The following is a 25,807-nucleotide window of genomic DNA, read 5'->3' on the forward strand; positions in this document are numbered from 1 at the left end:
GAATTTCCTAGGACGCGCTTATTGGTTGTAAACAATATACAGATAGGTAACTTGCCGGACTTCCCTTCCCTTTTCCTATTGGACGAGCTCGAAGCTTTCCGCGCTCTCTGGTTGGACGTCTTGGCCGCGAGCCTAGGTACAGGAAAGGGAGTTTGTAGCAGCGAACATGAAGCATTACGAGGTAAGATGTTGTCGGCTGCGATTTGAGCAGTTGCGAGGTATAATTTCAGGTTTCAATTGATCATCCGTGAGGGATGAACGTGGGGATGTGCGGCTCACCGCAGGTTATCTGAGTAGTAATGCAGTGCGCCGTACTGAGCGGCGTTTGGCGGCCTGCCGTGGCCCTGCGTGAACGGGCGAAGTGCAATGAACAGAACACAGCGAAGCTCATCTGTACACGGCCATGAGCCGGAGGCTATTAATGGCTTATTTAATTTCACTAGACAAGGCCCTGAAAGCAGCGCTGCTATCCCGGCCCGGCACCCTGACTACGCGGCTGTAGCAGGTGCTCTACGGGTCCATTCGTGCAACGCCGAAGTTTCTATGCGGGCGGGTGGTACCGGGCTCTTACGTGATATTTAATCTCGTTCATTGAATGAATTCGTGTCATTAAAACTCGTTCACTTTGCGATTGCATGCTATTTAACCCCTTTCAATGCCCGATATGCTTAGCTTGTGCTGTCTGTACCATTATTTTAACAGAGTGTTAGGGTCAGACTGTATTTGCGTAATTATGAAACGCTTTCACCTAACAGTGCCACCGCATACTTCCGAATGTAACGGACTTTAACACCATTAAATAAAGTGAACCGTCTGATTGCAGCAAAATGTAGCGTCCGGAGAAGGCGTTGCAAGCCGTTCTTATGGACACTTGAGCGTTTATAAATATACCTTTCTCCATGTGTAACCTATACCACACCTCCTGCTCAATCCTGGAACCCCTCCTTCATTTAACAGTGAAACCAGCGGGGCCTGGAGATTCTGCAGATGGGGGCCCATCACGCGTGTCTTCGCTTTTTTCCTCTTATTTACTATTTTTTAATCTTTTTTATGGCGGGGTCAGGCAGTGGTATCCATGGTGACGTCTTCTGGCATCTCCATCCTCCATCTATGATGGATTAAGTCATTCAGGTACATTAATTAACTGATGGGGAAAAATTTTGACTAAATGCAGTTAATAGTCGTAAGTGTCATTTTTAATAGACAACTGGTTAATGACATAATGAGAAAGCATTCTTAAGCAGCAGCTACCAGAATCACGGATTTAAAGAATTTATTAATCCAATTATCTCTGTTTATGGTGATCTACAGCATTTTTTTTCGAGATAAGATCAATTTCATTGATCCCAAGTTGAGATTCTTGATTTTCATTGATTCATGGATCATGGGCAGCAGCTGCACTGTAACGTTTAGACATTCAACCCCACCCAGTACAAAAATAGCTAACATTATAGAAATACCTCAATAAATAGGCAATACATCTGTAATAGTGCAATGAAAAGAACAACTTCTGCATTACAATTTCAAAAAGTGTACTGTGCAGCTGCACTGTATGTGGCTGCTTTGAATGCAGAAATTAGTGGTAACTGACCACTAGGGGGCAGCTTTAACCCACCTGCCTCCGATAACTAATGTAAATCAGAGTAAATCTAATGCAAATCAGAGGTAGCTGTTTCTCCGAAGTAATCGTAACACTTAATACTTTAAAACAGTGAAGTGTGTTTTCTTAATTGCCATCTAACAATGTAAAAGGTTGTAGTACCTAAAGAATTAGTATTATTTTTTTACATTCTGATTGTTCATGTTCGTCTCCTTTTTTGTGTTAAAGATATGTACCAGTATTTGTTTAATACTGTTTTTGATTATAGGACGTTTTTAAGACAGCATCAGAATGAACATATTCTACTTTGACCTAAACAAAACCACATAAGTTAATGACAAACTGACTAGTGTCCCATCCAGGCCGTACTGCTACTTGGTGCCTGGCATAGGCTCCGCAGACCCATGCATCCCTGTCCAGGATAAGCGTTTGAAAGATGCGTTACACATGTCACATTTATTTGTGTGCCTTTGGCATGAGGTTGAAGTTTATTATGTATTCTGTCTGAACAATCACAGTGACATAGTGACAAATTTGACCGGCTACAATTACGGATTCATACACCAGAGGGCATCCTGGTGATATACTCTGTTGTAACCCGTAAGTTACAGCTTACAAGCTGTTACTAGTTTGGCTTATGCAACAAGAATAACACAATTAATAACCTTTACAGCATGAAGTACTTAGAGATCTGGAAACCAAGCATGGAGTGTTATTGAATTGATAGCATCGATTTACAAAATGCAGTGGATGAAAGAGAGCACCCTTCGGTGTGAAATGCAGTGGATGAAAGAGAGCACCCTTCGGTGTGAAATGCAGTGGATGAAAGAGAGCACCCTTCGGTGTGAAATGCAGTGGATGAGAGAGAGCACCCTGTGGTGTGAAATGCAGTGGATGAAAGAGAGCACCCTTCGGTGTGAAATGCAGTGGAAGCCCCAAAGTTTCAGGCAGAATGTCCTTTAGGCTAATGAGACAAAACTGGAGCTTTTTGGCCAGTCACATCAGCTCTATGTAGGATTGTCACAATATTGAAATTTCAAACTCGATACCGATACTAAGGATGGTGCTCAATACTCAATATTATTTTTGATAATACAGGTGGAGAAAAAAGAAACACAGGAACTTCTGAGGATGGGCTTAAAAAAACAACTGAAGTGTAACTGCCAGGAATGAAGATGCAGCTCTGCTGGTCCAGAGATCTGTTGTGCTGCAAAGTAGGGTTTTGACCAAAGTTGTGCCAGGATCATTTGCTTGGTGGTGGTGTAGAGTTGTGCAATTTCTGTGTACATGAAGTGGTTTCTGGAGGGTTCAGGAGGTGTAACATCTGTTGAAAGCCATGCTTTTCAACAGTGTAGACAGGGATCTGGTGCATACAAATTTACTCGGCAACAGCCCTGTTGAGCTTTGGTGCCTCTGGTGATTTGGCACTATATTTCCGCTGTTGTTCAAACAGTGCTGGTAGGGTCGGTTGTGTTTGTGGCTGTTTAGGTCTGGCTGCTGGTCCCTCTCTCTCAGACTTAGCCTGGGATTATAAGATATAGATGATGATTGTCAGATACGAACAACGGAGTTTTATAGGTTTAAATAAATATTTAAATAAATAAATGAACGAATAAGTGAAAGAAAGAAAGAAAGAAAAAAAAAAAAAATATATATATATATATATATATATATATATATATATATATATATATATATATATATATATATATATATACACACACGAACGAATGACTAAATACACAAGTACTAAATAATAAACGAATGCAGGAAAGAAATGTATTTTAATATTTTTGAGCCAAACAAAAAAGCACACTCCTCGCTTCGCATGGCGCAGCAGGGAAAAATACATGCGCGTTGTGCAATTAGATAATTGTAAAACGCGGAGAGAAGTGAAGACATAGCCATTCTTATAGTTAACTTACTTCAACAGTATTGCTTGACAGTGGCACTTAAAATATTCACATTGCGTTTGAACAACAACTTTACTCATCTCTCGAAACTCCGCGTATAATTCGGAGTGATGGTGTTTCAAATGCTTCGCTAAATTTATCGTGCTGCACGTTTTGGTTGCGACAACTTTGTAGCACTTCTTGCAAATGGGCTTGTCCACATCTTTTGGTTTTCCCTGTTCTTCTGGTTCATATGCGAAATATTTCCTGCCCGTGCTCTTGCTTTTTACATTCTCTATCAAGCTTGGTGCTGCAGATCTAAAGCTGGAGCTGCTTTCGTCCACTGCCATGTTTATAAAGTGTGTGTCTCATGTAAAACAATGGGTCCTCCAGGTAGCCGTTATCGGGGGAGAGGCTGCCCGCTGCAATGCCTGTTGAAAATTGTTGTAGTCTGCCGGTGATTTCCGTGAACCGGCAGATGGAAAACTGGCATTTAAGTATGATACCAGTGCTAATTGATATCGAACTCGATACTAAATTTTACTATGGATTAGTATCTGAGAATCGATTTTTTTTTACAACATTAGCTCTATGTTTACAGAAGGAAAAATGAAGCTTTGAAAGAAAGGAACGCCATGCTTATTGTGAAACATGGAGGGGCTCGGTTTGGTTTGGGGCTGCTTTGCTGCATCTGGCATGGGGAACCTTGAATCTGTGCAGGGCACAATGAAGTCTCAAGACTACCAAGGCATCCTGGAGTGAAACATACTGCTCAGTGTCAGGAAGCTTAACCTGAGTCGCAGGTCATGGGTCCTCCAACAGGACGATAACCCAAAACATACAGCTAAAAGCACTCAGGAATGGCTGAGAAAACATTGGACTATTCTTAAATGGCCCTCCATGAGCTCAGATCTTAGTCCTATTGAACATCTGTGGAAAGATCTGAAAATTGCAGTGTGGAGACACCACCCACCAAACCTGAGACAGCTTGAGCAGTTTGCTCAGGAAGAGTGGGCCAAACTACTTGCTGGCATATGCAGACGTCTCATGGTGAAGTACAGAGATCACTTGTTCCATATTAAACTAAGGGTACCATCTTTTTTGTCTGAGCCATTTTCATTTGTTTAATTATATGAAATATTCTACTGAATTAATCAAAAGCAAAGTCTAATTTGTGTTAAATATGGAATAAACAATAATGGATGCCGTTAAACTTTTGTCAGTTTCAAGTTAGAGTATTTCAGAGAGAGTTCTGTTCTTCGTGTTTTGTGGATGTGACCTCCAGCCTGTAACAGACCCAAAAACAGGGTAAACAAACCACCCCATACAGCTATACCATCTCTGACAAGCCGACCTGTTTTTACAAACGCTTGTCCCCTTACTCACCGCATGTGTCCCTCTGGCACAGAGGGCTCTCTGGGTGCTATTTCCTGGGTGTCTGGGGTGGGTGGGGGGCCTTGCAGGTGTTTCTGGCTGGCGTAATCCTCTCAGTGCCAGAGTGTGATCCCCAGCGCGCAACCCCATGGCTCGCGTCTACATTTATATTTTGTCCCGCCGCTCCCACCCCCATGACCTTTCGCTTCTGGCCGTCTCCTCACCCCCACCTCTGCTGTGGCCAAAAGATGACAGTGCGCCTCTTGGAAAGAGTCCTGACTGCCTGAACGGCTGTGACCAACTGCCTCCTGTGACCGTCTGCCTCCTGTGACCGTCTGCCTCCTGTGACCGTCTGCCTCCTGTGACCGTCTGCCTCCTGTGACCGTCTGCCTCCTGTGAACTTGTTTCCAGGAAGGAAGCAATCATGTGACCGTGCGATGGCATCATGCTCAGTCATGTGACCGTGCGATGGCATCATGCTCAGTCATGTGACCGTGCGATGGCATCATGCTCAGTCATGTGACCGTGCGATGGCATCATGCTCAGTCATGTGACCGTGCGATGGCATCATGCTCAGTCATGTGACCGTGCGATGGCATTGTACACATTCAGGTATGTTATATACTCAGAAAACTGCTGGATTTGTAAACACTTAAAAATCATCGGTACTATACAGCTGTCAGCTAGCTTGGTGGATGTTATCCCCCTCTTTCTTTTTTAAACACACTTTTGAGACTATGCACAGCATAGAATTTGCACTGGTAAAAGATTATACCAATCTTTTATTGACGACTGACTGGGGCTTCTGCTCTCCATATTCTTTTAGATCTCTCAGCAGCTTTTGACACAGTAGACCGCAATCTTATTATTTCTTGATTAGAGCACTGTGTTGGTTTGAAAGATATTGCCTGAATGTGCTTCAGGTCCTATTGGATAGAAGGTTTTCTATCGGCATTGATGACCGTGACATCAGCACCGTTGTCCTGTGGGGCTCCTCTGGACTTGACTATGGGGCCAGTATTGATGACATCAGCACCATTGTCCTGTGGGGCTCCTCTGGGCTTTACTTTGGGGCCAGTATTGATGACATCAGCACCGTTGAATTGTGGGGCTCCTCTGGGCTTTACTTTGGGGCCAGTATTGATGACATCAGCACCATTGTCCTGTGGGGCTCCTCTGGGCTTTACTTTGGGGCCAGTATTGATGACATCAGTACCGTTGTCCTGTGGGGCTCCTCTGGGCTTTACTTTGGGGCCAGTATTGATGACATCAGCACCATTGTCCTGTGGGGCTCCTCTGGACTTGACTATGGGGCCAGTATTGATGACATCAGCACCGTTGAATTGTGGGGCTCCTCTGGGCTTTACTTTGGGGCCAGTATTGATGACATCAGCACCTATGTCTTGTGGGGCTCCTCTGGGCTTTACTTTGGGGCCAGTATTGATGACATCAGTACCGTTGAATTGTGGGGCTCCTCTGGGCTTTACTTTGGGGCCAGTATTGATGACATCAGCACCGTTGTCCTGTGGGGCTCCTCTGGGCTTTACTTTGGGGCCAGTATTGATGACATCAGCACCGTTGTCCTGTGGGGCTCCTCTGGGCTTTACTTTGGGGCCAGTATTGATGACATCAGCACCGTTGACCTGTGGGGCTCCTCTGGGCTTTACTTTGGGGCCAGTATTGATGACATCAGCACCGTTGACCTGTGGGGCTCCTCTAGACTTGACTTTGGGGCCAGTCCTTTTCTCCTTGTACATGCATGTTTTTAGAAGGTATAAAATTACCTTCCATTGTTAATATATATGATATTCAAGATTTATTTCTTTAAATCCGGATAACGGGGACTCACTAAATAGATTGTTGGACTCTTTTGAGGACATTAAAGGCTGAATGGCCTCTAATTATTGAAAATTCAATGAGAACAAAACTGAGGTGCTCTGAATGGGACTAAGTGACGCCCATCAAACAAAATTAGGCTCCCTGCAGGCTTTTTGGAAGCTAAAATTAGAAACTTAGGCGTCATAATGAATTGGGAGTTTGAATTGGACAAACAGATTAACTCTGTAGTTAACTCTGTATCTTTTTCCAACTGAGCCTTTTAAGTAAAGTTAAACCTTTTTTTATTTTTCACTGATCTGGAGAAGCTTACGCATGCACTCGTTTTGTTTCGTCTGCATTATTGCATTGCCCTTTATGCTTCGCTTTCACACGTGCAGATTGTCCAAAATGCTGCAGCATATATTATATGTTTTTAAATCACTGCATGGTCAAGCTACATCTTACATTTCTTGCCTTCTGTAGTTTTATCATTCGTGCAGACCACTGAGATCAGCAGACCACCTTCTAAGTGTTACATTCATTCCAAAGCTTGTAAGTGTTACAAAATCTAGACTGAAGAGAAGATGTGATCGGGTGTTTGCAGTCATTGCACCCAAGCTTTGGAATGAATTACCCCCTATGAAAGGCAGGCCCATACATTGTCATCTTTTAAATCTCATCTCAAAACACATATTTATTCCTTAGCTTTTAACTCAGTTTGAGAGCTTTTTATTGTCCATTTAAGAATTGTCCAATTATAAATTTGGTTTATTAATTACTCATTTCTATCCCCTGCTTTAATTTTCTGTTTGGTTTGTTTCAACCCCTTTTATTTGACCCTTGATCCCAAGAGTCTGTTGCTTTTGGCGCTGTGGTTGTTTTTACTGGGGCACTGTCCATGTGTTTATGTTCAACATATTTTTATCTTCTTGTCGTGTAAGTATGAGACTTGCATTATATTGTTCAGCACTTTAGTCGACTGTGGTTGTTTTAAATGTGCTTTATAAATAAACTTGAACCTGAACCTGATCTTGAACCTTCGGTTATATATTGTGTAATATACTTATCCCATTTGCCCAGGATAGAGATTTTGTTACCGTAGTGCCGTTTTATGGTTGACCGGCAAAGGCCGGGACTGGTCATGTTGGCTGGATGTGGAAGCTCTTCCCCCGCCTCTGTGCTCGCCGTGCCTGTCCATCCATCCGTCAGTCCAGTGGCGGCAAGCTGCTCTTCCGATTTGGAGGATTATCACCCTCCTGCTGTCACATGTCCCTGAGCATGGGGGGGGGGGACATGAATGACCGTGAGGGCCTTCCTCCTCGACCTCCATTCTCCGCCCACGGCAGAGCTAAAAGAGGGTTTGTGAGGGGGTGGGGTCTGTGGACAGAGGGGCATTTGCAGGCAGGTTAAATTTAGACTTGGGGGGTGGTGTGTGGTGGGTCGCCTGTACTCTGGTTTCCTTTCAGTGCTCGGTGAGGTGGGGGGGGGGGGGCAAAAATCTAATTTCCCTGCTATAACTGTTTAAATCTATGCCATGATGAGCCAAACTGCAGTGTCTGCAGCACCCTTTGTGTGTGAGTGGGTGGCGTTTGGGACTAGGGGCAGTGAGAGCTAGCCGGATAGCCAGGAATTACATAAAGGGGGGGAGGGGGAGTGTCTTCGTATCAGCACCACCCCTTTGGTCCCGCCTCGTCCCTCTGTGGTTTGAGGGAGCGGTTTGTGAGGCCACAACGTGGTCAGAGAACACGCTGAACAACAGAGGTCATGGACGCTCTTGCGCTGGAGGCCACGCAGCCCAAACGGGCCACCCCCCCCACCGCATCACCCTCTTCTGCACCGGTGAAGCGGCCCAAACCTGCCAAGAAAACTAAGAAAGCTGTGGTTTTCTTTGAGGTGGAGATCCTGGATGCCAAGACCAAGGACAAGCTTTGCTTCCTTGACAAGGTAAGCGATCCGCACTCATCTACCATGTGTACCAATCTCCTTGACAAAAGAAGCTTCTGGAAACCTTAGACCTTAACTTGTCTTTTGCCTCAAATATCATTATGATATTTCATATTTATTGTATATCCTCTTCATAAATGTCACACTAGATAATTTGGTTTCGAATTACAATGTGCTCAGTGTGAGCATGAAACCAAACTCAACAAAGGACTTAGGGCTTCAGGGCATGTTCCTATGCTATGGTACGTTAGTAAAATGTACTGCTGTTGGACAGTTATTTTCCTCACAGATATCCAATCGGATTTGTGTATCTATTCCAAAGAATACATTGGCAGCTGAAGTCGGACTCCTGCCATTCATTAGACACCGAGTGTCTCAGCGGGGGGTGTCTCTAATACAGTATGTCTTCAGTGTGGCCCTGGGCCAGCCCGCCCCACACACAAAGGCCCTCCTTTTCCCATTCTTCACAGACCAGGAACATTTTTGCATGTGTTTAATTTTTATGGATTTTAAATTGGCTTTTGGTTACATTTAATTAGCATATGAGAATCTTAAAATAATTTATGTCCTATTTAGTTTTTTATAATCATCTTATATTGAACATTTATTGCCCTCTATTTCCCAGTCTTTGCAGTACTAGACTGGTAGCCATTTTTATATGTCTGTTCCTCAAAAGAGAAATGTCTGAGGAAGCTGCTTTTTTAGCATTTGAGCTCATCAAGGAGAGATCGGCATGTGAAGCCAGCTGTGATCTTTCATGATTTAGCTGGGAAATGCAGCCATTGGGAGTGGCAGAGGTACCTGGCCATCGTAGCCCATCTGGCTGTCAGATAACAAAAGCTAATTGGTGAGAGTTAGGCTGATCCTGGGCAAACTCCACAGCACTGCAGGTCACGCGGCCTGGGCGTGAAGTGCCTCGTTTGGCAAGTCGGGCCACAACAGGCAGGTGTCTGGAGTTTTTCAAAGGAGCAGCTGGAAGTACAAGCTGACAGCAGCTTTAATTAACTGCCTGGGTGCTGCCACCCCAAAGAGCCATAAATCAACAATAAATGATATTTGTGCTGCAGCTTTTCCCAGTTACGTACTTACTTTCATAACAGAATAGTGCATTTTCTTAAAGTAAAGTAGAGTTTTGTGACGAGAACTGTGACCACAAGCTGGCAGAATGATGTGAAAATGGTAGTTTAACCGGTGGTCATGGTATAAACGGGCAGAGAAAGGACCCCACATTTAGCATGTAGAGTGCGAACGGATTAAACCAAAAAAAATGTAGTGTATAAACTCTATGCCGTTCTTTAAAGAAACTTTTGGTTTGTTTTGAATAAGCCAGTCTTGTCCTCAAGTGTACTGTTTAACATAGACATTAATTGACACGGTCATGTCAGTGATGGTTAATGAGGGCTTTGTTTTGGCAGGTGGAGCCCAATGCTACCATCGGGGAGATAAAGTCTATGTTTCACAAGACCCGTGAGTATGACGCAAACATCATGCAAACATTCAACCAAACACCTGAAATGAGGAAGAGGCTGTAGACACACCAGTATACCATAGACTAATATGATAGTACTGTTTATTGTACACCATACATTAAATGACCCATTTCATTACCGTGAAGGAAGTGTGGTGCATGACTGTGCTGTTTTATCTTTGTTCTTGTGTAGACCCACAATGGTATCCTGCCAGACAGTCCATTCGCCTTGATCCTAGTAAGTCCTAGTTCTCTAATTCCTGAAGACTCCGTCATGTCATTCACATGGTACACTTGCAACTTAACTACAGCTAGTCTGTTGTTGTTGATACAAGCCTTTGGCGGGGGACGTGATTCTCGCCTGCCGTCCCGGTAGCCTTTGGCGGGGGACGTGATACTCGCCTGCCGTCCCGGTAGCCTTCGGCGGGGGACGTGATACTCGCCTGCCGTCCCGTCAGCCTTCGGCGGGGGACGTGATTCTCGCCTGCCGTCCCGGTAGCCTTTGGCGGGGGACGTGATTCTCGCCTGCCGTCCCGGTAGCCTTTGGCGGGGGACGTGATACTCGCCTGCCGTCCCGGTAGCCTTCGGCGGGGGACGTGATTCTCGCCTGCCGTCCCGGTAGCCTTCGGCGGGGGACGTGATTCTCGCCTGCCGTCCCGGTAGCCTTTGGCGGGGGACGTGATACTCGCCTGCCGTCCCGGTAGCCTTTGGCGGTGGACGTGATTCTCGCCTGCCGTCCCGGTAGCCTTTGGCGGTGGACGTGATTCTCACTTGCCGTCCCGGTAGTTACATGTCCTTTTTTTTTTTTCTTTTAAATTCCAGAGGGAAAGTCTCTGAAGGATGAGGATGTCTTACAGCAGCTTCCTGTCGGAACAACTGCTACTTTCTACTTTCGAGACCTGGGCGCCCAGATCAGCTGGGTTACTGTGAGTGAAACTTTTGTCTCAACCTTTCATCTTCTTTCATTTACATTTGACCAAAAAAGTGTCTTATTTTTCTTTAAATGATGCAGTAAAAAGGCTGGAGGAAGAGCTGGCAGGAGTGAGGGGAGGGGGGGGTCATACTAGTATAGTCTCCAGTCATTGTTGTGGGTTTGATTGACACGCCAACAATTTGGTAAGCAGATTAGTAGAGTGCCTAAAATATTAATGAGATGCATATTGTGACATTTCCTTATGTTTTTAGTAAACGTGTCAGACTTTAAACTGCAAAAAGTACCACCGCACCACCAACATCTTTTTCTTCACCACCTTCTTCACCTCCACTTCAGTGCTTATCGCTTCCATGATTTACAAAAACAGTAGCATGTTTTATGTGTTATATATTTACACTTATATTTCGATTGTGAATTCGTGTCACACTACAGCTGCTTCAAGAGGCTTTGCACACAAGCATTTCACTCACATGTCGTACTTGTGTACTGGTGAGCGATTTGATTTGATGTGGTGTGCTCTGCTAACCGATTTTAATGAACATAAGGATACGCTGAATTTATACAAACTACTGACTTTTGGGGTGTCACAATATACGTCTCTCGCCACTAATCTGCTTACCAAATTGTCAGCATAAGTAAACATGCATATAGCATTGAAAAGCTGGCGTCTGGACAAATGTCATCGAAAGCCCTGGTGATTATTGCGCCTGTGCCATATAATCACAATTACATCACAACGTGACGGCCCTAGTCGAGGTCATCGGCCGCACCTGTGCCATATAATCACAATTACACAATTCCCTCCATATATGCCAGTTTTCTTTTAGAACTAATTAGTTAAACACAACTTTGTCATTGATTGTGCTTCATCAATCAGTTTTTATGGTTCTTTTTTGAAATTGATTTTTATTGCGGTGATTTATGAAGGGACAAAATGGTAAGAGTTTTTAAAACAATTAATTAGTACTTACTCACCGCAACTATTGTGTAATGGTGCAGAAACCATAAACGTTTTGTTGCCTGATTTATACTCTCGTTTGAAAGGTGCAAATAAACCTTAAGTTAAGGAAACATATTTTACTACTTTGCTTAAGCAGACCAGCAGAATGACAGTCGTCTTAAAGGAAGTTTTCCCTACAGCTGCCCAGTCCTGTCTGGCCTCTGAGTCAGGATATCATGCCTCACTTTGAATGTCAGTTTCTGCAGACGGGACCTCTGAACTGCATTTGGTGCTGCAAGTGATGACAGCTCAGGGTTTCAGTAGCAGAGAGGAATGGGGATAGGAGGCAGGCCTGCGGGACATGCCTTTTGGAAGAGGGAGGGTCGCAGATCCCAGCCAGCCTATATTTATCTGCTCTTTAAGCTCAGGAAGCCCCTGTGTCTTGGAGATGTTTATACACAGAGATATTTCCTCAAAGGTGGGGCAAGTGGGTGGCAGTTTGGTCATATGATCTTTGTTGCCTGGCATACGCTGTCATTCACTCACATATAGATTAGGCCTGGGGGGTGGGAGGGGCTTCTTCCGGGGGTCTAAGCACCTTCAGAAGACCCATGTTTGGAATGCTGTGGTCTCACACTTGCAGCAGTGCTGAGCAGGTCTCACTGACACGCCACTGGTATTTTACCCACTACTGTTGCCCCCTCCAGGTGTTCCTGACGGAATATGCCGGGCCGCTTGTCATCTATCTTTTGTTCTACTTCCGAGTCCCCTTCATATATGCCCCCAAGTACGACTTCACCACCAGCAAACACTGGGTCGTACAGTGAGTATCACCTTCGGATCCAGTGCTGAATGCTGGGTGCTGTGGGTAGCTTTTCAATAACTAACCTCCAGTTTTAGGCCTAAGTCTAGATTTGTGATTAGATCGGTATTCTGGCTGGCTGCTCGAACCCAGCACAGGACACTGCGCCTGGTTCCGGGTGGGTCCACTTGAGATCCAGCTTGTAGGTCGTCTTGAGTAAGTGTTGCTGGGATACGGACTGGTTAAGCTCATCTCTGTCTCCGCCAGCCTGGCCTGCATGTGTCACTCCTTCCACTATGTGAAGAGGCTCTTAGAGACGCTGTTTGTTCACCGCTTCTCTCACGGAACCATGCCACTGCGCAATATCTTCAAGGTGAGACCAGACATGGGCAGGCCTGGGGATGTAGGTCTGTCCTGCGCCCGGTGCCTCGAGCCGCCTTAATGCCTGGTGCTTTGGGTGGGGTCTGGGGTCTGATTCCCCCTCCAGGGTGGTACACTGAGTCAGAGCAGTGCGTGGGGTTAGGGCTTAGTGCCCCTTACACTGAATGCAGGCTCTGTGAATGCAGTGTGACTTTCCCATGTTCCAGAACTGTGCGTACTACTGGGGCTTTGCAGCATGGATGGCCTATTACATCAACCACCCGCTCTACACGCCGCCCAGTGAGTACGCTCTGTACCGTATACACACACGCAGACCCCCACGCACACCGCAAACACACTTTACACACCTCGCTCCAGCAGCACTTTTTGAGCCCGGCACCCAGCTACGGGCGATTAGCGATGTAATGCTAAAGCACTCTTGTCTGCCACCTGTGTTCACAGTCTACGGGGAGCAGCAGGTGACCCTGGCCCTCGTCATTTTTCTGGTAAGATCTCATCTTTGAGTCACAGTGCAGTCAGTCATAGGCCTGAGCTGTCTGATCCTGACCAGCTCTGTCCTCTCTGTCATGGTCATCGACACCCGTTCTGCAGTTCTGTCAAATTGGGAACTTTTCCATCCACATCACCCTGCGCAACCTGCGGCCCCCCGGTGAGTAAGACCCACAAGCGTGCAGGCACAAATCCTCCCGACAAATAGACATCCAAACATGCTTAGTCCAGCTTCGCAAAGTGCTCATGTTTTATCATAATGTATAAAGTGCCCCTTGTGGTCATTGCCTTGCTCTGTCTGTCTCGGGAAGGCTCTAAAACAAGGAAGATTCCTTACCCCACCAAGAATCCCTTCACTTGGATCTTCCTGCTTGTGTCCTGTCCCAACTACACATATGAGGTGAGAGCAGCAGTTCGCACGTCCTATTCCTGAGATCCTGGTGGTTTCACTGTATATCGCGATTTATAATTGTTAGTTACTGTTGCGCTGTTTTATTTGGTTAATCGTCCAGTCTGTGAAGAAGGCATTCATGTAAAGATTGCATTGTAGTATGACTCATTTCCTGGCGCGTAAAATTTATATTAGGTCTGCGTTCACAGTTTGACTTATAATACTCAGATCGAGTTCTAGGTCAAACTGGTTTGTTCGACTTTCAAGAAATTCGAGTTCTAGTGAGTTCGAGAACCGAGGTACCTGTGTGTGTGTGTGTGTGTGTGTGTGTGTGTGTGTGTATGTGTATATATATATATATATGTGTGTGTGTGTATATATATATATATATATATATATATATATATATGAACATGTTGATTATACTATTAAGTTAAATATAGACAATTTAAAAAATAATTAAAGAACGCTTATAACATTTGTAAACATATTTTATACATGGTAATAATCAATAAAACATGTCGCTGAATATACATTATCTTTAACAATAATAAATGGTTATAATTGATAAATCATATCACTATTGAGCTGAATATACATTGATAATCTAACAAAACTTTGGTTATACTATGAAGTTAAATATAAACTATTTTTTATAACAATTACCACGAAACATGTTTTGAATGTTTTTTTTAAACATTGTATTTTATTCCAGTAAATGCTTGCTGTTGCAGTAAGGGTGAGCTTAGGGGGCGGTCCGAATCCCATGATTGGTCTGAATCCCATGATTGGCGCATTATGGTTGTGTCATTGGCCTGACAGCTAATTAGCATGTCAGAGGAGGAAGGAATTTGTACCGTGGAAGAGATTTCACATGACAGGGCCATCTGATAGGTCAGATGTTTGAGTGTGTAAATAAAATGATTTTTCTTATTCATTGTTTATGTGCTGTTTATCACACATGTTCATATCACGATGATGAAGAAAATATCATTTATCTGACAGCCTGTCCTGCCCTGCACTAGTGCTGCTTATTGAAGGTGTGTATGGAACCGTGCAGCTCATTGAAGGAAGAGCTAGAATGCCCTCTGCTGGGATAAAGGGGTAAATCTGTTACATTTATTAAAGAGATGAAGTCACATACGAGGTGAGAGCAGCAGTTCACACGTCCTATTCCTGAGATCCTGGTGGTTTCACGGTGTGATGTGATGTGATGAAGTCACATCGCATAGCTCTGCTGTTCTGATCATAGGGAGCGGCCATCTTTGGAGGCCCTTGTGGGGTCTGTCTACTGAATGATCAGATTCTGTCTCCATTCTGCACTTCACCAGGGCGCTTGTGTAAAAGCTGCTGAGCTTCAGCTGTAGGTCCAAGTTTGATCAACGGGATCTGTTAGCGTTAGCTGGATGCTACTGGGCTAGCGGTTTCCACAGAGTTGTTGTGGTACAGAAGCTGACAGCCTTGGGTGTGTGTAGCTATGAAGATTACCCTTAAATAAATTAAGTTGATGTATTGCACTTTGGGCGGCACGGTGGTTCAGTGGTTAGCGCTGTCGCCTCACACTTTTGGGGCCAGGGTTTGTGTCTCCGCCAGGGTTCCCTGTCTGTGGAATTTGCATGTTCTTCCCATGTCATCATGGGGTTTCCTCCGGGTACTCCAGTTTCCCCCCAAATTCCAAAAACATACTAATTAGTTACCAAATTGTCCATAGGTGTGAATGGTGCGTGAGTGAGCCCTGCGATCGGTTGCCACCCCATCCTGGGTTGTTCCCTGCCTTGTGCCCTGCGATCGGTTGCCACCCCATCCTGGGTTGTTCCCTGCCTTGTGCCCTGTGATCGGTTGCCACCCCATCCTGGGTTGTTCCCCGCCTTGTGCCCTGCGATCGGTTGCCACCCCATCCTGGGTTGTTCCCTGCCTTGTGCCCTGCGATCGGTTGCCACCCCATCCTGGGTTGTTCCCCGCCTTGTGCCCTGCGATCGGTTGCCACCCCATCCTGGGTTGTTCCCCGCCTTGTGCCCTGCGATCGGTTGCCACCCCATCCTCGGTTGTTCCCCGCCTTGTGCCCTGCGATCGGTTGCCACCCCATCCTGGGTTGTTCCCCGCCTTGTGCCCTGCGATCGGTTGCCACCCCATCCTCGGTTGTTCCCCGCCTTGTGCCCTGCGATCGGTTGCCACCCCATCCTGGGTTGTTTCCCGCCTTGTGCCCTGCGGTCGGTTGCCACCCCATCCTGGGTTGTTCCCCGCCTTGTGCCCTGCGATCGGTTGCCACCCCATCCTGGGTTGTTCCCCGCCTTGTGCCCTGCGATCGGTTGCCACCCCATCCTGGGTTGTTCCCTGCCTTGTGCCCTGCGATCGGTTGCCACCCCATCCTGGGTTGTTCCCCGCCTTGTGCCCTGCGGTCGGTTGCCACCCCATCCTGGGTTGTTCCCCGCCTTGTGCCCTGCGATCGGTTGCCACCCCATCCTGGGTTGTTCCCCGCCTTGTGCCCTGCGGTCGGTTGCCACCCCATCCTGGGTTGTTCCCCGCCTTGTGCCCTGCGGTCGGTTGCCACCCCATCCTGGGTTGTTCCCCGCCTTGTGCCCTGCGATCGGTTGCCACCCCATCCTGGGTTGTTCCCCGCCTTGTGCCCTGCGATCGGTTGCCACCCCATCCTGGGTTGTGCCCTGCGATCGGTTGCCACCCCATCCTGGGTTGTTCCCTGCCTTGTGCCCTGCGATCGGTTGCCACCCCATCCTGGGTTGTTCCCTGCCTTGTGCCCTGCGATCGGTTGCCACCCCATCCTGGGTTGTTCCCCGCCTTGTGCCCTGCGGTCGGTTGCCACCCCATCCTGGGTTGTTCCCTGCCTTGTGCCCATAGCCACAGGGATAGGCTCTGGACCCCCTGCAACCCTGAATAGGACAAGCGGTTTCAGAAAATGGATGGATGAATGAATATTTCACACATTTGCTAAGCATTAGCTGCTGTTTGCAAATAATACAACACTGACTCCCATAAATATGCTATGCTAAATACCCTAAATATGCACAATTGGAGGATTCTGCGGTGCTACTTGGGTTCTTTAGGTTTGCTCTTTGAGGCACCAGTGAGCCACCCCCCTGTAGGACTGACTGACCTCTCTCTCCACCTGCTCTTCTCCCCAGCTGGGATCTTGGGTGAGCTTCACCATGATGACCCAGTGCTTGCCTGTGGCCTTCTTCACCTTTGTGGGCTTTGTGCAGATGACGGTTTGGGCCAAGGGGAAGCACCGCAGCTACCTGAAGGAGTTCCGCGACTACCCCCCTCTGCGCTCCCCCATACTGCCCTTCGTCCTGTAAAAGCGCTCCCCAGCCCCCACCCCACTGTCTGCTTGGCATCCTCCAGTAGCGGCCCCGCACAGCCCCACCACTGCTCCCGTCGGATTCGCCATTCCTGGGGCTCTTCATCCATTGGCTGTCGATGCATCTGTTGGTATGACCATCAATTTCCGCGAGAGGAGGATCACCGTAAAACGTCCAGCTCCTAAAACCTACAAAGGCTGACCCAGAATTGTTATGACATTGATGACTGCTCTGTAGGTAGGACCGATTTCTAAAATAAACCATTTGGAAGTCCAAAAAGAGTTCTGAGTTTGCTCTGTGACATTGGAAACATGTCTCATGTATGTAGAGCTCGTTTCCTTGAGAAAGGCGTGTGCCGGCCTGCATGGTGAGTGCGTGTTTCAGCTGGCAAAGTACACGGGGCTTGGAGCGCATCAAGCTTCTCACACCAGTCCCAGCTGTGCCTGGTCTGCTCCGCCCTTCATGAGCCGGAGTTGCTGCAGCGGCTCCCACGTGGCCAGCAGATGCTCCTCACATGCCAGCAGGTTCCATACTCACTTGTGATATATAGCAATCAGCAGTGATAGCATCAGGTAAGGAGGTAGAGCTGTGTGAGTTTATAGAGTGTTTTGAGGAATATTGATACACAGTTACCAGGTGAAGGACTGCACAGATTTTTCTGTGTACATTTAATATATCTAGTTCATAAAACACAAGTCACTTGAAGATATCTTTTGAAGTTTATATTCAAACCAAGTTGTTTGAAGTTTTGCTCTCAGTCCGAAGGCTCATGCTTAAGTGCAATGGAATCTAAATCTAAATTGCCCAGAATGTTTGGTTGTGTGAACATGAGCAGAGCAGTTGACTGGCATCCTGTCCCGTTTTCCTTTGGACTGTGCTGACTGCAATATGCTGCAGCTTCCCTACAGCAAGGGACGGACGGAGAATGAGAGGTAAACTGCAGGATCATTAGTATGAAGTGACACACGGTGAGAGGCTAAAAAAAGATGACCAGCCACAAAAATGTTTGCATAACATTTTCTGTTTCTTTTTGCTTATAAACCTACAGAATGATTATTTCATCACAAGAGAAGAGAATGTGAAATCCCTTTATTATCAGACTCCAGGCTCTCAGGTCACAGTCCTGCATCTTCCGAGTCTGTGTTTACATGTCGTATTAATAACGGCAAAATTGAATCAAAAAAGCATGTGCTAACATCGCCTGTGGTTTGTTGCCCAGGCACTCGTGCATGCACACGCGCACACACACACACACACACACACACACGTTCAGCCAGTAGCTATGTAACGTAAACACAAGTTGCTGATGCTTATGCTTCACTCTCAGGTGTGTTGCAGAGGTGTGGGGTCTCCATGGGGGTGTCAGGAACATTGGGGGTGTCGCCCCACACTCACTGGTACAGGTCATCCTCCCCCTCGTCTCTGTACAGATCCCCTGGGTCCCTGCCCCCCTGTCCTGACCCTTGACCTCCGCTAGACTGTGACCTTGAAGGGAATCTGCAACAGGTCACATGTAAAAACGTTTGTGTTTTACAGAAAAAATAAAAAGCTAGAAAAATGCCTATAAAGAGAAATGGATACTGCTGTCACTTCATTCTGACATAGGAACTGACACAAGCTGATGCCATGTGTAGTGAAGGACAGCCGCCAGCTGGAAAAGGAACATTCCTCTGAGGAAAATTACTGGGCGTGTGTGTGTGTGTGTCTGTGTGTGTGTCTGTATGTCTGTGTGTGTGTGTGTGTGTATGTGTGTGCGTGTGTGTATGTGTGTGCGTGTGTGTGTGCGTGCGCATCTTTGTCTGTTTACCTGAAGTTACCAAATCCCCGACTCTGTTGCAGCGTCTGGGCAAACATCTCATACTTGCGGATGTCATTGTCACTGACGGAACGACGGGCAAAACGCATGGCCTCCTCAAAGTGGTCTTTGCGGATCTCGGGTACCGGGTCGTAATCTTCATCCTAAATGGGAAATTTGTGTGCGGTGAAAGAAAAACCGAGCACAATAAGAGTGTGTGAGAGAGAAAGAAGGAACTGTGTGTGTGCACATTTGTGTGCGTGCGTGTGCTTGAGTCACAGAGCACAGTGTGTGTGTGGTTGTGAGTCACAGAGCACAGTGTGTGTGGTTGAGAGTCACAGGGCACAGTGTGTGTGGTTGAGAGTCACAGAGCACAGTGTGTGTGGTTGAGAGTCACAGAGCACAGTGTGTGTGTGTTCCCTTACCCATTCAATCATTAATTTAATTTACTTGACCACACGATTGATTAATTCACTCGTTTCAGTCCCCTCAAGGGCATGCTAATTGACAGACTTGTTTAATTATTCCTGCACTCATGTATTGCTTGCACTCATAGTCAGTCAGGCTGACTAATTCCAGGTGGTTCATATAGCAGGTGGGTTGGGTCTCACCATGGCAGTGCCCGCCTTCGCCTGCCGCTGCCTCTCCATGCGGATCTCGGCCTCGATGGCCTCCCGAATGGCCAGCTTACACGCACGCTGGCAGATCTCTGTCAGGTCAGCCCCAGAGAAGCCCTCTGTGATCTGGGCTAGGTACGCCAGGTCCACGTCCTGGACAGCATGTTACAGAGACACACGCATGTGTGGTGGTCTCAGTCAGCACGCCGCCACCTCGTGAAGGTCACCCCTCATTCAGGCCATCCGCGGTGATTGAAGAGCATTTTTATGAAATATGGCCAATCTCATTTGTAGTTCTGTTCCCAGAGCAGGTACCAGCTGCTCTAGCATGCAGGCGGGGCACATACTCGGGCAACGGGCGACTTGCGCAGGTTGGCAGACAGGATGGCACTTCGGGAAGGCAGGTCAGGCAGCGGGATGTAGATCAGCTGGTCCAGACGGCCAGGGCGCAAGATGGCTGGATCGATGATATCTGGGCTGAAGGGCCAGAAGGGGCATGTTTATACACGCGCGTTTGTATTCATGTCCTTGTGGGGACCATCCATTCATTTCTATGGGAAAAACTGTAATCCCAACAATGACGGCCCTAACCCCTACCCAGCCCTAACCTTAATCCTACGTAACCAAACAAAATACAAGACTTTTGACATTTCTAGTTTTTTTTTTGCAATGACAGATTTTTATAAAACTGAGCTTTGGTCCCCACAATGTAATACTTACGTGGCCACACACACACACACACACACACACACACATATAGGTGTGTATAAACCTGTGTGGACCTCTCACCGGTTGGTAGCGCCAATGATGAAGACATTCTTTTTGTTGGTCATGCCATCCATTTCTGTCAGGATCTGGTTGATTACTCGATCAGCTGCCCCCCCTGCATCCCCGGCACCACCCCCGCGCGCCTTGGCGATGGAGTCCAGCTCATCAAAGAAAAGTATGCAGGGGGCAGCCTGCCGTGCCTGCAAACAAGAAAGCGCAGCACAAAAAGCAAGCCCTCGATTTGAAAAGCCCATGAGCGCCATAACTGACAGGACTCAGTCCTTCACACGTTGTGTCTTTGAAATTGTGTTGAGTGGGAGAAGACAAGGTCCTTCCTGGGAGGGTTTAGGTCACTGTGCCATCCAAACACCGAATAGCCTCACACCATCTCCAGCCACATGGCCATGCCCCTAGGCATTTTTATATCACTACCCCAACAGGCCATTACAACAGTCCCTGCCTTGTTTCCTATCCATGATGCCCTGTCTCTCATCACTGTCACACATCAGGCCTCACCTTGTCAAAAACGTCCCTGACGTTGGCCTCTGACTCTCCGAACCACATGGTCAGCAGTTCTGGCCCCTTAATGGACACAAAGTTGGCCTGGCACTCATTGGCGATGGCCTTGGCCAGCAGAGTTTTGCCGCAGCCAGGGGGCCCGTAAAAGAGCACTCCACGGGAAGGGGTCATACCGAATTTCAAGAACTTGTCCGGGTACTCTACTGGGTACTGTGCAGGTGGAGAGGAAGCAATTGAAAAGCAGAAGCAATTTGTGAGTTGCTGGTCAATCCCTAGACAATGAAAATCTTTGGGGTACCCCCAGTTGCAAATATTTTTATTTACTAAGAATATGATTAAAACACTGTGCAGTTGGTAAATTCCTCAGATACGGTAGAATATCTTTGGCATGAATTATAATCCTGTATTAGGATAAGATCAGGCCTGCTACATTGAGTTGAGAGCTATACTCAGTGTGTGGATATCCTGCAAAGTGGTTAGGTCTCTCATGAAGAGGTTACCTGCACCAGTTCCTGTAGCTCCCGCTTCACCTCCTCCAGACCACCTATGTCCTCCCAGTTCACTTGTGGGACCTCCACTACCGTCTCCCTCAGGGCAGAAGGGTTGCTCTGGCCCAGAGCCCACTGTGACACCCTCACAAGCATCAGTTCAGGTGGATGGAGTGGCATGGAGGAACACAGACAGATGGAGATGGATACAACTCTCAGACAGACACGTGATAATGAAGAAACAGAGACATACGAGGATGGGAAACAAGGTCTGTTAGAGTCCCTCACATCCATTGCTTTGTTCTTGGGGGAGTATGAGTCATTCCCAGCTATGGTTGAAGATTATTATTCAATATACAACAGCAGGAATGGCAAGGCAGACTGACCCGGAAGTCATCCATGGTGACAGCAAGGGAGTTGAGGAGGTCGGCATCAATGGTGTCATCCTCCAGGTCAATAAGAATCATCTTTTTTCGGATGGCCTGCAGAGCTGCCTCTGAGCAGAGTGCCGCCAGGTCCGCACCCACATGCCCGTGGGTCTCCATGGAGATCTGATGTGGACATAGGGTTTCTTACACTGCCACACGGTCGTATCTCCCCATTAGTGTGGTGACTCTGCCTCTCTCTGAAGGCCCACATTGCATGTGCTCTCCTATTGTTTACCCTCTACTAGGGGTGTAAATTGTGGGCCCCAAGGTGATTTTATGTGAATATGATTCAATGCATCAGAAATCTTTAATTTCTACCATAATTTGATTTATCGATTACAGTGGTACCTCAGTTCTCAAACTCATTAGAACTCGAATTTCTTAAAAGTCGAATCAACCAGTTCGAAAAAAAAATTACCTAGAACTCGGTCTGAATCTCAGAAGTCAAACCATGAACGCCGATCTAAGATAACTTGTGCGCAGGGAAATGAGTCACGCGGCACGTCTCTCAGCGGAAACAAAGGGTAACGCTTCAGTCTCAGCCTCGCATTTGCTGTGATAGCATCGTGCATGTTTACACTAACTGAATACATATATTTAGACAGTAAAAATACATTTAGACAATGATAGAGAGTAACAGTAATTATATTATTATATAATACAATGCATTTAAAAACAAAGATTTCTTATTAATTTTTTTATATTAATAATAAACCATTAATAAATTTATTATAATAATAATAATATTGTCGTGCCGAGCAGGGACGGAATGGAGACAAAGGCGCAGACGTCAGGGTATCGGGGAATACGGGGTTTAATTACAGGTAAGGCAGGCAAAACACAGACGGACAATACAATGACCGGACTGGGGAAACAAACTGAAACGCGGACTAAATACAGAGGACTAATGACAACAACCAGAAACAGCTGATCACACGAGGATTCCACATGGGGTTAACGAGGGGGCGTGGCACACGGAGGGAGCGGACGATCGGGGCAGGACACATTGTTTGGATACATTTATTTTCTTACTTTACAAATTACTGTTTTGATAAATTTGCTTAGATGTGTTTAGTACAATATATGCTCTTCTTGTTTTATCCGGTTCATTTTGTGTTTAAATGCTAAAAAAAACATATTTAAGTGTAATTTTTTGGGGCCGGGAGCCAATTAATTGATTTTCCATTATTTCTTATGGGGAAAATTCGATCCGGAGTTCTGAACGGATTAAGTTCGAATTCCGAGGTACCACTGTATTTGATATTTTGATATCCTAAATTTAAACCTCTTTAAACTTCACTAAATAGATTTCACAAATATGACCATGGGAGCTTTTAACTAGTTGTGCACTGGTGTGAATATCTAGCGGCAGTAAAACTTGTTTTTTTATTCTATGGAAAATGAAAGATGTATCTGCTGGCCAGATTTAATAATGAATTATTAATATGTCAGGAGTTGGTACCTTCAGACCTTATAAGTGCTGAATGAGCTGATGAAATCCTTCATTCTCCACTACAGAAAATTATTGATTGTCCAGTACAATTATCATTACTTTTTTAAATAATTGTGTCTCTGGCTGTGCTCATTGCTACTGTAGCCAGCAAAAAGAATTACTTTTTTGCACTAAAAAAGAGATGTATTTCCCAAAAGCACAAAGATTTTCTTAACCATTAGAAATAGCACTTTGTGCTACAAAACAGGGGTGAGTTTCCCGAAGTGCTGCATGGTAAAGATCAAGTAGCACTTCCTTTAAGAATGTTAATGAGCCTTCCACCCCAATCATACATTTTGGAAATCTGCTTTGTGCATGTTCAGCATGTTAGCACAAGAGCACACAGCCTAGGAGTATTGGTGTATCTTTAAGGATTTTCCCCCCAAAATCATTTCTGACATTACAGATTGATGCAGTTGAATCCTCACCCTTGAAAACTGATTCATCACAATGCATCTTCACACCCCTACTGACTTCCCAATGACAAAGAGCTCCATACTAAGCATTAATACCATGATATCTAGCATTTCTCTGTATTACAGAAAGACCTCACCCTGACCACCTGTATACCAGCCTTGCAAAGCTCCCTGCAGTGCCATCTATTACAGCTGCTCATTACTTTGTTTCTTAACATCTAGAACCTCTTTTTTCATTTTCTTCTGTTTCTTCTGTTCATCTTTCCTGCTCTATGCATTTCACCTGTCCCTTTTACTCTTTCCTATCTCTTTCCCTCCTATCCTCTCACCCTCTCTAAGTCCACATCGTCGGCCAGCTTCATGTTCTTGGTGTGGATCTGAAGTATCTCCAGCCGTCCAGTGGAGTCAGGAATTCCAATATCAATTTCACGGTCAAACCTCCCTTGGGGGGTGGGGGGGCAAGGAGAGAAGTGGACAAGATCAGTCAGTGGCTGCTGTCTCTCTTTGTGTTGTCATCAGTGTCCCTCTGTTCATTAGTGACTCCTGTCTATCACTGAGTCATGCCCAGTTATCACTGACTGCTGTCCCTCTATCCATTCTTATTTCCTGTAGTTCCCTTCATTGGTGTCTAGTCTATTTCTGTGGCCTGCTTCTGTCTCTGGGTCACCAGTGACACTTCTGTCCTTCTGGTCATTAGTAACTCCACTGGTCATAACCCCTCTTTCTCTGCCTGTCACCAGCTGGAGCCCCCAGATTGTTCCTCACCGAATCGTCGCAGAGCAGGATCCACACTGTTGGGTCGGTTAGTAGCTGCCATGACAACTACATGAGCACGTTGCTTCAAGCCATCCATCAGGGTGAGGAGCTGGGACACTATTCGCCGCTCAACCTCACCATGTGTCTGCAAGACCACACCCTCAGTCATTACTGACCTTAACACTGTAGAGCTCATAGCAAGACCACACCCTCAGTCATTACTGACCTTAACACTGTAGAGCTCACAGCAACACCACACCCTCAGTCATTACTGACCTTAAAACTGTAGAGCTCTCAGCAAGACCACAACCCCTTGTATTAACAACCTTAGCATTACAGAGCTTGTGGCCTGACAACACCTGCAAAACTCTTTGATATAACTTTGTGAAGTTGTTGAATGATGTGACCTTACAGAGCACATCACAAAAGACAGAAAGCTGAAATGGTGCAGCAGGTCACAGTAACTCTCTACCTTCTCCCTTTTGGGTGCGATGGCATCCAACTCATCTATAAAGATGATTGCAGGTGCATTCTTCTCTGCCTCCTCAAACGCTTTGCGCAGGTTGCTCTCAGACTCGCCAGCCAGCTTGCTCATGATCTCAGGCCCTTGGGGCAGCGGGTCACAGGACTTAGGGCTGAACAATATTTCCATCAGTAAAGCAGACCACAGCAGATCATAGTATGCAGGACTTATAACAGCAGGAGTACAGCAATGGGGTCTGAACCAGAGGTACAACAACAGAAGGATGTTACAGTGCAACCTTACAACACAAGATTAATCTGACTTCAACTGATTGATGCAACATGCAGTAGAAACAATTCTTGAGTGACTTGAGATGATGACACTGTCCACAACACACAGAAAGGAAAACTTCCACTAGTTTAGTTAGCAGAGCTGCCTGAGCAAGGCTATGGGGACTGACTCACCGTTGATGAGGAAGAAGAAGGCACCTGTCTCATTGGCAACTGCGCGTGCCACAAGGGTCTTCCCTGTTCCTGGGGGTCCATATAGTAATATCCCACGTGGAGGCTACAGGGAAGGATGTGACAGTAGCATGTTAGGCCTTGGGGGTCAAGGCAAGAACAGTGCAGTACCAAGCAATACAGTCACTGCCTTGTTTACATGTTTACATCCATTCACAAGTGGAAATTTTAAAGCTATCCGCTCTCTGCTTACA

The 25,807-nt window shown here is 46.2% G+C and overlaps 2 protein-coding genes across 4 annotated transcripts; one reads left to right on the forward strand and one right to left on the reverse strand.

The window, feature by feature from the left end:
* Positions 1-48: 48 nt before the first annotated feature.
* LOC140577556 (very-long-chain enoyl-CoA reductase) lies at positions 49-17,629 on the forward strand. 2 transcript variants are annotated; one of them, XM_072708824.1, is made up of 12 exons: positions 49-181; positions 8,578-8,628; positions 10,044-10,095; positions 10,290-10,334; positions 10,919-11,022; positions 12,678-12,793; positions 13,040-13,145; positions 13,360-13,432; positions 13,595-13,638; positions 13,745-13,802; positions 13,954-14,042; positions 17,174-17,629. In XM_072708824.1, the coding sequence occupies exons 1-12, from the start codon at positions 167-169 to the stop codon at positions 17,345-17,347; spliced, it is 927 nt and encodes a 308-aa protein (XP_072564925.1). In that variant the 5' UTR covers positions 49-166; the 3' UTR covers positions 17,348-17,629. The 2 variants fall into 2 exon arrangements, with proteins under 2 accessions (XP_072564925.1, XP_072564924.1); XM_072708823.1 differs by lacking the exon at positions 49-181 and having other exon boundaries at positions 8,172-8,628.
* A 795-nt stretch (positions 17,630-18,424) lies between these two features.
* On the reverse strand, positions 18,425-25,682 carry LOC140587572 (transitional endoplasmic reticulum ATPase-like). Of its 2 annotated transcripts, none has more exons than XM_072708821.1 (12): positions 25,557-25,682; positions 25,102-25,235; positions 24,639-24,774; positions 24,203-24,315; positions 21,924-22,088; positions 21,550-21,672; positions 21,047-21,259; positions 20,552-20,730; positions 20,110-20,239; positions 19,757-19,915; positions 19,158-19,309; positions 18,425-18,847 (listed from the first exon to the last, which is right to left on the reverse strand). In XM_072708821.1, exons 2-12 carry the CDS (start codon positions 25,222-25,224, stop codon positions 18,742-18,744), a joined length of 1,599 nt encoding a protein of 532 aa, XP_072564922.1. In that variant the 5' UTR covers positions 25,225-25,235; positions 25,557-25,682; the 3' UTR covers positions 18,425-18,741. The 2 variants fall into 2 exon arrangements, with proteins under 2 accessions (XP_072564922.1, XP_072564923.1); XM_072708822.1 differs by having other exon boundaries at positions 25,102-25,264; positions 25,557-25,678.
* Positions 25,683-25,807: the final 125 nt, after the last annotated feature.

The sequence above is a fragment of the Paramormyrops kingsleyae genome, unplaced genomic scaffold, assembly GCF_048594095.1.
Source record: "Paramormyrops kingsleyae isolate MSU_618 unplaced genomic scaffold, PKINGS_0.4 ups365, whole genome shotgun sequence".
In the NCBI taxonomy this organism is placed as follows: Eukaryota; Metazoa; Chordata; class Actinopteri; order Osteoglossiformes; family Mormyridae; genus Paramormyrops; species Paramormyrops kingsleyae.